Below are 14,134 nucleotides of genomic sequence, written 5' to 3'. Positions count from 1 at the left end.
GCACACCAGCCTCGACGCTTCTTGGAATTTACACATCGCTTCGGCTGCGCCATGCATCTTTGACTTGGATCCGCACAATGCTCTGTAACCTGGATTTCAGGTACTCTGTCAGTAAACCTAACTGGATCCCTGTAGCCATCCCACGTGTCATCGCAGATGGCCTGAACTTGTGACTTTGTCCTGGTCTGGCGTGACCAGATACGCACAATTGGCTCTTTGCGCTGGTTGGTGCTATTTTGACCTAAAACTTAAAAAATTGAATAGACTCCAGTTCTACTAATTGGATGCTTGTCATTTTGGTCTTGATTATTTATTAAACTGAGCTCTATTTTTCTAACCTGGTGTGGGAACTTTTTGTGTTTTTTTCATTGCCTTACTGTTTGAAGTGTTGCACAAATACTTTACACACTGCCATCATGTTAAGCCTGACTGCTCTGTGCCCATCTACTAGAGGATTAAACACAGACTAATTGGGTGGTTGCCTATGCATATGCCTTTCCCTGACAAGGACTGTGGCTGCTGCTTGACCAGGCTTGCTGCTCAACCAGTAACCCATTTTCTAACACTGCATGACACCCAAACAGTGCAAGAAAGCCAACACTTAGCCCGTTGCCCCAGAGATAGCACGGCCCACCACTCAGAACAGCTGCAACCAGGATCTTTTCCGCGGAGCTCCTAAATCAAGGCAGCCAAGCCTGTGACTGTATGGGAGCAGTTAGAACCTGACTTGACCTGCCACCATACCAGAGACCAGCATCCGGCCCAGACACCTGGGAATTGGATTAAACAAAGATCTTCTCCCCCATGCAAAATAATTTAATCCGGAGATCATCTTTCAGGGTAGACTGTCGAGCCTGATGCATACAGCCCTCCCAAAGCTAGACATAATGGTCAAACCTAAGCTGACCTAGTTCCACCCTCCGAAGACAGTTTGGAGCACTAAACTACACAGTAATGCAAGGGGGGGTCCCCTGAGCCATCGCAAAGCCATACTTGTAAAACATTCTGAGCGATTTGAAAGGATACTACCACTGATACAGGAAACCAAGACCTCACCTCACATACTTAAGGGGGAACATATATATACACAAGTCTATTGAGATCCAGGGCACTACTGGCCACTTAGACTCACCAAAGGAGGATGGCCCGCATCCGCTGGCACAAATACGTAGGTAGGGCCAGATCAACCCTCTCATACTCGCCTCTGACCCCCATATGGCCCCTACCACACCAACAGACAGTCACAAAGTGCCACAATGTGACACCATGGAACTAAGCTGCCTCACTTCTATGTGGAGGGAACGCTGCATACTTTCCAGGAGCAATGGGACCATGGCACACGTATCCCACAGCAGAACATGGAAGATCATTAATGCATTGTTCACTGCCCCACTAGTGCAACATCACAAAATGGACACTGGGGTTGGGGAGCGCTGGGCAACAGACACGCCTACCGATCTCACTGACTAGCAATGTGAGTGCGCATCACAATAGGTTAAGGAGGTGTCATGAAACCCAAGGTTCCGCTACACACAATTTAATTACCTGCACCAAGCGTATCTTTACACCACAACATATCAAACACATGTTTACAAAGGCCTTGGTGCTCTGCACAAGGGGCAACTCGCCATTTGTGAGATATTTCCATATGGTGTGGGACTGTCCGGTAGTACAATGTGCTCAGACTAATATAGGGGGAACCTTCTTGACCCTACTAGAGCGCATAGTATTGGTTACACCAAAAACATACATGCTAGGCATTAGAACTAAAGTGAAAGGGGATTAATTCTTCCATAAATTCCTCGACCTGTCCTTTGTGTTGTTTAAAAGATAAATTGTGATTTCTTGGATGCCCTGTGCAGCTCTTGGTACAAAGAGCTGGCTCAAGGCTTTACTTAGCTGAGCAAAGGCAGAGACAGAAATCATGATAAAGTCTTGAATTTATGGAGGCGAGGGACAGGGGATAACATTATGGGATATTTACATTTGAATCTGGAAGCAAAGACCGACATGTGTCCTCCTTGACCCTGCGTGCCCATAAAATCACAATAGGATACTTGCACTAGGACATTGCCCACACTCTCTGACACACTTCCTATGTTACACTATCCAGTTGAAGATCATCACCCCCTTGAGTGCACCCCATGGGCATGCCCCATTCAGCAGGTTATGTACATACATAACAGTGGTCATCCCAGACATCCTGTGGTATAGGGCCCCATCACTTGCAGTCATACACCTAGCATACCCCAGCAAGAATAAGGTGAAGATTTATGCTGTAGAGTACCCTGCGTATGACCTGTTTTAGCAAATAAGATGGCAACTTCGGATAAGACCTTCATGTTTATATTTAAGCTAGTACAAGACTTGAGCAATGTGTGTGCTCAGCAAGTGGACTTACCCACCTGGTAATGGATTCAAGTTTGCGCAGTGGTGATTATCATGTTACAGACATGCCACTGCAATACTGCTGAGACTCCACAGTATATGTTGTTTCGGCGGACAACACCCCACGTGTTATTTCTTGTTTTTGTGCTTAAAACTCAATAAAGAAATGGCAAAAAGAGGAGTAGCTTAGAACCAGTTCTGCCACTCAACTCACCTCGAGAGGCCAATGCACATTCTCGGCTGGAGTTATTGACCCTACCCTCCAAATGACAATTGCCTAGCTTCTTGGCAGGTGTGTTGTCAAAAACAGGCCTCTCAGCAGGGATTAACCATCCGGAAGAAACCATGTAGCTTTGGCACATCAAAGGGCAGCTTTAATTCTGACAAGTCAGAATGCTCCCCTTTCATGACCCTCCTAGACCTTTTGGTACCAAGCCTAGCGGGTGGGAGAAGCGGGTTTGATCCTGACAAAGGGGAGGAGATTCCATCTAACCAGGCAAGTGATGGTAGAGAGAGCCAAAGACCTTCCTGGTAGAAGCAGGGCTCAGTTGTGTTAAATTTTGGGCTCCAGAAAGTACTACAGTAATTCCAATGGGAAGGACTACAAAAGGAGTTTGGCATAGGGTAAGAGAGTAGATGTGATTTGGTAGGGAGCATTCTCTAAGCACTGTCTAGTGCACATGGGTAAGACTAGCACCTCACCATTACCTCCTCTGAATATGCCTTGCCTTGGCAACATTCACAACTGGAGAAGGCCTTCCTTGAAGAAAGCAGCCTCCTGACTTTTTCCTGGTACCTAGAGACTGAAACTGCTCTACAAGGAACAGGCTGTTGCCCTCCTATTAGAATGTTTCAGTGATACAAAATCAGAAGGATCATCAACTTCAAAAAGGCCCAGCTGACCACTGAATACTAGTAGCTGCACAAACCCTGGGTGGCGAGACACCTGGTACCTAGAGGCCAGCTCTGGGGACCTGCGGATTCCAGAAGTGACCGGAATGAACTTTACCAAAGGGCCTGAATGTGAGTTTGACGAATAGTGCTCCATTTGTTAGGGTGTAGTAGTTGAAGGAGCTGAAGGACTACCATCCTTCTAATTTACAAATGTTGATAAACATAACTTGTACCTAATTACTAGTAGTTTGTGTACCTTAGTTTTTGGCTTCGGTTTAGGTAAGGCAGTGAATGCACTCCCAACTCTCACAATCGGGTAATCAGTCAGCATGTTTTTGCCTCTCGAATCAGCCCTCTGTTTGACATCCTGTAAAACAGAAAAAAGGTCAATACAAGTCCGACCAGTTAGCATTCCCATAGTTCTAGCAGTAGTTCACATGTAAGGGTGGGCCTTTCATATGGGACAGCATTAGACCAAATATGTGAGTTTGTTAGGTCAATGTAGTGTCAATCTGGTCCTTACATAGTGAAGGCAGATTGAAACCATACCCCACACATGTGGGGTATGATTTTTATCAGAAGTGTGGGACCGTGGAATGGTTAGACATCTGTTATTCGCCTTTAGGTCTGGAGTTTTTTTTGTGACAGAGAATTGAAGAAATTGTGATTTTTGTTGCATATATTTTGGAGATTGGAAAGGATTTTTGGTATTACAGTTTGATGGGTATCATTCAAGCCATATCCTATTGGATGACTCTGGAGCTCTAGTTTTCCGACATGTCCAGAGTTGGCAGGAGTTCCTGGTTGTCAGCCAGCTCCGCTCCATCAAAGAATGGCATGGTGACTAGTGCCTGGATCTTTGCTCAAATCAATGAAAAAATCCACAGAATACAGATATGGGTAAAGCCTTGGAAGGGACATGTTCGTGTGTGAGACAAATTGTGGGGAATAACCCTGTTTTTGAGAAACAAATTGCCGAAATTCTGACAAACATCATATACAGCTGTACACCTCGTCAGCCGATCAGGATGAAGGAAATCTGGCACCCACTGATAAAACTGTGAATAGAAATATGCATAAATATTAAAAAGTTACTTTTATGTTATATTTTCATACAGCTCCAGGGTCAAACTTATTATGAAAAATCAGGTGCTCTTAACCACCATTTCATTTTCATTTGATTTCAAAATATCACACGTGCATGGCACCCAAGTTATTGCCCGTGGGCACACCAAACTCATGGAAATTCTGATATTCATGGTACTCCACACTCAAGAGACCCCGGGTCTATAGTTGTAGGACAGTCCTTCACACAAATAGGCTCCTGCCTGATGGATATTCTCCTGCAAGCCCACACCTGTGAAAAAACACGATTTAGATACACATAGGCTGTTACTAATACCAAGTGCTTTCTGTACCTTAGTTTTGGACTTCTGTTTTGGTAAGGTAGTGTACGCAATCCCAACCCTCACATTAGGGGAATCAGTCACAAGGTTTTCAATGCTGGTGTCTCCGCACTGTTTAAAACTCTATGAAACAGAAAAAAGGTCAGTAGCAGCTTGTACAAAGTTTCAAAACAACCATCTATTTTTCATTACACTCCAGCATATGGTTACGATTAAAGCAGATTTCGTTAATCAGAATTTAGTTGATCTGATTACATTAAAATTCAATCCCTATCTACAAATGTGAATCAACACAGGCTACACACTATGAGCCTGTTTAACAAGGCGATTACGTAACAGATGTGGCCCTTTTTTGATGCACTGGCAGCGCTATGGGCCTGCTCATATTTACAAGGCCATGTAAAGTCACCCTGAATGACTTTTCATGGCCTTGTAAATATGGGCCCCATTCACGCATTACTCTGAATGGTGTTGCTTACGGTGTTCTCACCCAACATCCATCGAACCTCACACATTTCCAGATTTACAACGTTTTGTTAAGATAGGAATGCATCAGAATCCTATGCCTCCCCAGGGGGAGGCCTGGACAATAGGTTTCCTATCACAGGGATGTATAACCACCTCCCCAGACAGACTTTAGTGTATTCGGGCTGGGCTGGTGCACTCAGTGAATGCTTTTCAGACAGTGCTGGGGGCACACTTGGTGTCCCTGTGCATGCCCCAGTTCTAACGGGTTGCAGGGGCACTCAGCCCCTGCTCTGGCACAAAACGGGACAAAGGGGAAGGGGTGTTACCACCCCCACCCTGGGTCCTCCCATAGGTGGCACCCTAGAGTAAGTACAACCCCTAAACTTAGTATAAGTATAGGAACCCAGTCATTAGGTGTTTAGATAATCCTGGAGGAAACTCTGCAACATATATCCTGTAACTTCGACATTCTATTTCGATTAGAAGACGGAAGGATCTCCCTTGGGGTCAAGGAGTGACTCCCCTGTTCAATCAGGCACCAAAGAAGCATCTTGCCGGTCTGCATTTTCAAGGCTCCCGCTGGATCTTGAAGGATTTACGACACAGGACACGGACTTACAGACATCTCTGAGGCCACACGAGATCACAGCAAAGCTGAGACCTGTAGCCATCACGAGAGACGTGGGACCGGAACTCCTGGACACCGTGCACATTTGCTAGTGCACCTACTTCCGGAGCTTTCCCGAAGTTGTGCATTAGGCTACTCGTAGTCCAACCCTGAGCACCATCTGCACCAAAGATTGTGGGCCGACACTCCATGAGTGTTCAGTGGAACCGCTTCTAGTATTTATGCTTGAGGCCCCTTCGCCATCCCTGGTCCGTCAACTGGTGGGTCCCCACGAAGGTAACTCTTTTGTTTCTTGGGCTTCTCTGGTTGCTCCAGACGTGCCCTGACTCCCCTCCAAAGGCATCTTCTTATTGCCTGCCTGGTCACTGGCAAGTGACCCAGACTCTGTCCCCTCTGCTTTCAGGTTCTTCAGATCTCCGATCCACCCTTGGATCCATCTGGACACTTTCCACTTGGCGGCCTGCAGCACTTTTCCGTAGCTTGCCATAGAAAACTAAGACGAACCCGACACGAAAAAACACCTATGCACCCGGCTTCCCTGGGTGAGATAACATGAGTACTTCGGTGCTCCCGTGGGTCTTGACTCTCGAGCTATCTAGTTCTCAAGGGGTTTGCTCCAAGTTCACTTCTAAGTGTCCCTAATCTTTAAAATTCTAATTGCAACTTTCCCTATAGAAGTCAATGGTGATTCGGGACTGTGTTTAGACACTGCACGCGTCCCCGTGGGTCTCCTGCGTCACTACCTTGGGTGACTCCTGGTTGCCCCAGCGGTTCTACAGGCCCTAGGCATTGTCTCTATGACTGTATTGGTACTTAAACCACTTTCTTAGTACATGGTTTGTGACGCCCCTAGGGCTAAATGTATACTGTGCTAATTTACTGTGTGCTAAATAAGTTTACTGTGTGTACTTTTGCCTCTAGCCTCATAAAGAGACTAGATGGATGTGTTTAGATTAAATACATATATTTTATATATATATAACCTGCTGTGGTTCTCCTTTCATTTGGTCATTCACGAGATTATAGACTGGTAAAACAAGCTGTTTTACATTCCTTCAAGACTTAGCCTGAAGGCTGCTCTCCACAGCTACCACTAGAATAGCTTTCTATATAGGTTGTCTTTAAACCTGTCATCATAAGGGTTGTTTGGGGGGGGCGTGGCTAAGCACGCAATGGCGGCGGACGTGTCCGGGTAGAGCTCCGAGCTGAGCTCCACTACCACAGGCCATTTATCCGAGATAATTGCTAAAAATCTGGCCCTACCTATCGACCTCCGTGCCCCTGTCAAGGTTGGAGCCGAGCGGAGATCCCTGGCCAGTCCTGCGGCGGCGTGGAGTTAGCACCCCCCTGGCGGGCTCTCCCGGCCGACGTGGGTTTCGGCGCAAGCCTGGGGCCGTGCTGTGACCGCGAGGCCCGGCCGCTGCTGTTTGTGGTGCGAGGCCTGCGGGCTGCGGAGCTGGATCTGCCCCGAGAATCATCAGCGGAGCTGCATCGGGACAATACCTGGACCCCTGCCTCTTGTGGGGTGTCGTGGGGGCTGCTGACCGCTCCGGAGACGGCGAGATCGGACCACCCCCTCGGTGGGCCCGCCTGGTCGGCGCGCAGGTCGGCGCGGGGCCGGGGCTGGTCACACCTGCGAGGCCTGACCGGGTGGGACCTGCGGGGCGGGGCGTGGCAGCTGCGGCAAGTCTTCACGGACCCTACCCCCTGCGGACGCTGGTGCTGCATGGGGGGCCCGGCTGGATCGGCCGTCCCTGAGGAGGGCTACGACCCCTGCCACCTGCCTGATCTGTAGCGGGAGTTGCTGTGCACTTGGCTGACTCCTTTGGCTGGCGGGGGGGCCTGCCGAGCCCGTGGGCGGCAACCAAGGGTCCCCCCTGCTGGAGACCATACCCATTGGCTTTCGTGCTGGACAGTGAGACGAGCGCCAGCAAAATAATCATGAGGTGACCAGCTTCCCAGGCTCTGAGCTGGAGATACCCTCCATTGGTGCGTGGACTCCTTTATATACATTGGCTGGCTGCCCCTCTGGCCTCGGGGTGGACATCTACGCGGGGCCTGAGGTGGAAAATGAGCGGTGTCATCTGCCCTGTTGGGGCCCCAGACCTGACCGCCTCGTCGCTGGAGAACCCCCCTTCCGGAGGGAGCTGAGGGAGCTGTGTGAGGTGCCGGGGAGGCACGCAGTCGTTTTGGTTGGCCTTGGGGTGCTCACTGAGGTAATCGGGGCCACCCGGATGACTGGCTGGATGTGCAGGGCTGCTGGCGGCAGCCAGGGGACTGTGGCTCTCACATCAGACCTGCAGAGCGGGGAGGGGTTTGCTGCCTGGGCACGCCGGAGGGTACTGTCTACACGAGGGAAAGATACCTTACTCCTCCTCCTTACTTCTACCGAGCGGTGAACACTCTCCTTGGTGTGCGGTGTGGCCACCCACTTGACTTAGTGGAGCTGTTTCCCCGCGCCCCCCTCGAGGACCTGGGGGGGGCTCCCCACGTGCGCACGAGCACCACACCACATCACGCTGCCCATGTCTGGGGGATCCAAGATGAGGGCCGGTGCTAGCGGCACACAGGTGAAGGGGAAGATGGAAAAATCTACAGATCACGACCAGACCACCTCCAAACTAGACACGATGCTGGCGGCGATGGAGCGACTAGAGGAATCATTGCAACTGACCCGCACATCTTTGGAAACGAAAATTGATAGCGTTGCCATTGACCTCATGCACCTGAGGGCTGACCACAAGAAGCTATTGGAACGCACGGCTGCCCTAGAGGCCACTGTGGCCGATGTCACGTCCAAGGTCGCGCAGACGGATAAGCATTTCCAAGACCTCCTCAACCGAGGGGAATTCCTGGAGGACCATGCGGAGGATGCGGAAGGGAGAGCGAGGAGGAACAACGTCCGCATCATAGGCCTGCCGGAGCGATGGGGAAATAGGGAACTGGAGGTGCACATGGAGCGCTGGCTCACAGACCTACTTCCCGAGGGCACCCTCTCTCAGCATTTCGTAGTGGAGCGGGCCCACTGGGTCCCGACGCAGCCCCCTCCTACAGGCTCCAACCCAAGACCCATGCTTATTCGTTTCTTGAACTATCAGGACCTCAACGCCATACTGCGAGAGACTAGGAAACTGTCTGACGTCAGGGTTGACAATGCCAAGATCATGTTTTTCCCTGATTACACTGTTCAAGTACAACGTCAGCGGCACTCTTTCCTGGCAGTGAAACAGCGACTCCGCAGCCTAGCCCTGAAATACTCTCTTCTCTTTCCGGCTCGCCTACGTGTGGTAGCCCAGGACAAGACCCATTTCTTCAATACTCCTGAGGCGGTTGAGGCTTGGCTGAACTCAGGCATAGACACGGAGCCCAGCGTGACGCCATCTGCGTTGACCATGCGGCGCGCCCGGGGGCCCCGGCGCAGGCCCTCACCGACGGGATGAATACGCGCGGAGTCAGAGGTGGGCCCCCCGGCCGAGCTCATGCACAGTGAACAACAGGAAGCCCTTCAGATGGTGGCGGAAATCAGCGGTTCATTGGAAGTTTACCCCACATTGGGAGCCAGCCCCCGCGGGATCCTAAGCGATGACAAACGTATTTATGGACTGTCGGATTCACAGGTGTCGACGGACCTACCAGATGTCACCCCGCAAACTGCCGACCTCATTCACTGAGGACAGTCTGGAAAGTTTGGCTCTTTTTGTTTGACCCTGAGAATTTTTACTCCCTCTTGGAGGTTTTCTTTGACTCCATGGACCACAACTGTAGCATGGGCGAGGCTGCCTTGCCGCAGGGGGGCATTTGGATTTGGATTTGGATCTGGCTGACGAGACGCTGTGAGTGTAGCTCTGCCAATTCAGACTTGGAGTGAATACAACCATTGCCCACTGGCTGTGGGGCGGCGCTGCGAGGGTGGTCTGACCCCCGGAGGTGAGTGACATATTGGAAGCTGCCCGGGGCGCCGACGGGCGGCGGGGACCTAAACCCGGAGGAACCGGGACCCCGTGCAGCAGGCGCATCCGCTGGCACTGGGCCGACTGCCAGGTGATACCTGTGGGGGGGGATGCGCCCTCAACCTGATCACATAATGTGCCGGCAGAGACAGAGCCAAGCGCTCAGCGACCCCCCCTGAACTCACGGTCTCTTTAGCTCACTAGAGCGTTTGGACGATAACATGTTCTGCTGTCGACCTTTTGGTATTGTGTTGTTGTTTGCCTTGTCCTCAGGCTGGTTGATTCCCCTTTTTTTCTTCCCCTATATTTCCCTCGCATATGATGGGTGTGTGCGAAGGTGCTCTGATGATGTTAGTGGGTGTTTAACCTGCCGAACGGTGTTGTCAGCTGATGGTGGTGGGCTGGGGGGAGGAGGGGGTGATGGAGAACCGGATATATTATGGCTGTGAGTAAATTCTGTACATGGAATGTGCGCGGCATGCACACACCGTCACGCCGTTACCAGATCTATTCATATCTTAAACGACACCATGTACACATAGCACTGCTGCAGGAGACCCATCTGACTGGCCCAGAGACGCTAACGCTACACCGTAGATGGAGGGGACAACTGTACGCTACTGGATTTTCAGGATATGCGCAAGGGGCGCTGATCTGGGTGCGCCCTGGGGTCCCCTTTGCACTCTCCCACTTTAGGGTAGACACGGAGGGCAGATATGTAGTAATTCACGGTAAACTGGATGGACAGCTCATTGTTCTTGCTTCACTTTATGCCCCAAATACTGAGCAGAGCTCCTTTCTCACACGGCTGTCATCAGTAATGGCACCATGGCATGGTGTTCCTTTCTTGCTCGGGGGCGACTATAACTGTGTATTGGACACCTCCTTGGACTGGTCATTCCGACCCTTTAGCCAGCGCACCGGTACATGGGGCAATGAGGGCACTCACGGACTGGGCGACGCAATGGGGCTTGCATGACGCTTGGCGAGGTCGCAATCCGCACAACAGGGTATATTCATACTACTCAGGCGCCCACTCATTGCATGTCAGGTTAGACAGATACATGCTGACAAACGACCTGCTCCCCCATGTCACGGACACTTGTTACCTAGGCCGAACTCACTCTGACCATAACCCCCACACCCTAGACCTGGCCTGAGAACGCCCGCATCCACCGGTGCCTCCTTGGAGGCTCCAGCTAGACATGTTGCTGGATGCCCCGTTCAGAGAGGCGCTCTCGACCCGCCTCTTACAATATTTTGAAGAAAATAACCACACTGCATCCACCCCGCAATTGGAATGGGATGCATTTAAAGTCGTCACGAGAGGCCACTGTCTGGACATGCAGGCGGGAATGCGGAAGCAGATAGAGGGAGAGCCGACGCGGGTCGGATATGACCTGTTGACTGGGGAACAGGAGGCTGTGGAGGGAGACAATGGGACCCTGATAGCAGCCAGGGAGCAACACACACAGTTGCTTGACAGGCTGAAAAATTTAAATTATGCTGCCCACTCAGCACGCACTCATCACTTTGGGGACAAGCCTGGTAGATTCTGTGGGAATTTTCGGTTGGGTGGGCGTTATTGGAGCAGGAGGGGGAATCGAACCCTGACTTGCAGTGCACTTCCGACCGACACCGCCATTTTGGTAGACGGTGCGGTCTAGTTGTTTTTATCTTGCCCTCACATTCTCACGCTGCCCTACTTAACGGGGACGTTGTGCGAGCGCGCTAGACCCAGAAAGCAACAGACTCGCAACTTACTCACCACACTCTGCTGAAACTTGCTTCTTTGCCTGAATCTATACTACTATTATAAAGAGAGAACACACACCTTTGAGCCAGGTAAACTCGGGAACCACAGCGCCAATCAAAACACCCAATACATCATAGGAAACGTCAGGGTAAGCAGATGGACATAGGCGATATACCATAAAAAAATATACCTTAGAAGGGAAAAGTACGTTCTTTCAGAAAGTAGTCCCTTGGAAGTAGCGCCATGTCTGAGGTGGGCGTGTGCGTTTAATGCGTGCTGACATCACAATCACGGGTCTGCCATGTTAGTAAAGTAGTAAAGTGCTCGGAGAGCGGACAGGAGCGTGGCCAGAAGCGGGCAGGACAGGAGCGCCGAACCGACAGACTACGGAGTTCTACATGCCAAAAGCGGACAGGAGCGTGGGCAGAAGCGGGTAGGAGCGCCAAACCAACAGCCTCCGGAGTCAGGACAGGAGCGTGGGCAGGAGCAACAAAACGAACGTGGGCAGACTGGCCAGGAGCAAGGAAACGGGGGCAAGGAAACAACACCTTGCGCACGTGATGCTGGTGAGTACGCTCTGCTGCTCCCGCTGCTGGCCGCTCTGCTGCGTGTCTCCTGCAGCGGAGCTGCCCCCAGCCCCCATCTGCCCCGGACAACGTCGAGCCTCGATTTTAGCACAAGCATAAACAGGTCAGGGGGCTGAAACTTTATAAGAATCGTGGACTCTACTTGAGTTTCTCACCACAATGGTTCGGTAGAAAATAAACAATTTTCAATGGTACTGTTTTAATGACTTTTTGGTTTAAGAACTGTTTGTCTTTATTGGAGAGATTCAGGAATCTGTGTACCATCTTTATACGCTCATCCCACTAGATGGCAGAAGAGCATCATAAAATGACGTCGCACGAGCATAATCAACAGCGGGCCAGTTCTTCATTAAACGTGTTTGTACCTACTATTACTTTTGCACTGCATGGAGGTTCTTGGGTCACTGCTTTGTGCAATATTCCAGTCGCCTTCTTAGGAGCTAAGTAAGATAGTAGTTTTTTTGCACTGCCACGTTCTTGCCTTTTTAACCATTTATAGTTTAATACGGGTTGTAGTGTGCATGTATTAGGGTGGCCAACAGGCATGGGTGCAAATTCAGGATGGTGAGTGTAAAAATTCAGGACCGAGGGTCAGAATTCTGGACAAAAATTCCAGACAGGAGGACAAAATGCAGTACAACACTTCGGGACAAAAGGTACGTTTTACAGACACATCAGAGGAGGTCGCACAATCTATACTACTATTATAAAGAGAGAACAAACTCTCCTGCAGCGGACCTGCCCCCAGCCCCCTTTTGCCCCGGACAACGTCGGGCGGGCTGCTAGTCTTTTATAAATTGAGAAACTGCTTTTAAAATTGAAGACATATATCTTTGTGTTTGATTCTGTGGGAATTTTTGGTTGGGTGGGCGTTATTGGAGCAGGAGGGGGAATCGAACCCTGACTTGCAGTGCACTTCTGACCAACACCGCCATTTTGGTAGACGGTGCGGTCTAGTTGTTTTTATCTTGCCCTCACCCCCTCACGCTGCCCTACTTAACAGAGACGTTGCACGAGCGCGCTAGACCCTGACACCTTTCCCCTCAGGTTCCTGAGAGCTGTCTTTTCGGCCCTGTGGGCGGTGCTAGGGGTAGGTCTTCGGGCTCAAATGCAACATGTCATGCGGCAGCTCAGCGGACGCGCCGGCGGCGCGCCAAAGGCAAGCCCGTCTGCGCCCGTCCGCGCCCGTCCGCGCCCGTCCGTGCCCGTCCGCGCCCGTCCGGAACCCGGGGCCAGCCATAATGCCCGGTTTCTTACCTATTCCGCCGTATCGCTACAAGGTCAGCACACAACCAGTCTGTTCCCTACCAGCGACACATTAGATATACTGTCGAAATTTGATATACTCGCAAAAAGAACCTCCTTTCCTGAACTGTTAAACTGTACAGTATCTACTTGTACTTCATTGAACCAGGACAGGTTAGGTATTAGTCAAGACATCATGGTCTACTATCTGAATACTCGTTCGCTTGTCAATCATCAGTTGGATATTTTTTCCCTATTACTCTCGGACAACCCTAACCTTTTGCTGCTGACTGAGACATGGCTCATGGAGGACTCGAGCTCTGACATGCTGGCGGCCATACCTAATAACTACTACATTATACATGCAGACCGTTCTTCTGACAAAGTAGGGGGAGGTGTGGCAGCTATCATTCATAAGGATCTTAGATTCTGTCCCTTGCCTTTCCCTTAAATAATTTGGTGATAAAACTAGAATCCGCCCATGACTCTTTTGTCTGTGTCCTCCTCTATAGCCCCCCTAACAAAACCCCCTCTTTCCCGCTGGAACTTAGTGAACAGATAGCTAAACGTGCTACTGATCATGCAAAGGTAATACTTGTGGGAGATTTTAATTACTGTTATAAAGACCCTGAGGAGGGACCACACTTGGCTGAAATGACGGACTTGCTTATGAACTTGAACTTCACCCAGCAAGTCCTGTGCCCTACCCATCAGAAGGGACACATCTTAGACCATGTCTGGACGAATGGGATAGAGATTTCTACTCCGACCGTTACACCTTGTATTTGGTCTGATCACCATCTACTGAAATT

At 50.5% G+C, this 14,134-nt stretch overlaps 1 protein-coding gene across 1 annotated transcript in view; it reads right to left on the bottom strand.

The window, feature by feature from the left end:
• The window catches only part of LOC147748759 (uncharacterized), a 39,837-nt gene extending 35,202 nt beyond the window's left edge, over positions 1–4,635 (bottom strand). The window contains exon 1 of the mRNA XM_086928418.1: positions 3,539–4,635. Within this exon, the coding sequence (XP_086784544.1) occupies positions 3,539–3,700 (162 nt within the window). The 5' untranslated portion in view covers positions 3,701–4,635. The remainder of the gene's footprint in view (positions 1–3,538) is intronic.
• Positions 4,636–14,134: the final 9,499 nt, after the last annotated feature.

Source organism: Lissotriton vulgaris, chromosome 1_1, assembly GCF_964263255.1.
Source record: "Lissotriton vulgaris chromosome 1_1, aLisVul1.2, whole genome shotgun sequence".
Taxonomy (NCBI): domain Eukaryota; kingdom Metazoa; phylum Chordata; class Amphibia; order Caudata; family Salamandridae; genus Lissotriton; species Lissotriton vulgaris.
The sequence above is the reverse complement of the archived record's forward strand: the minus strand, read 5'-3'. Positions and strand labels throughout refer to the sequence as shown.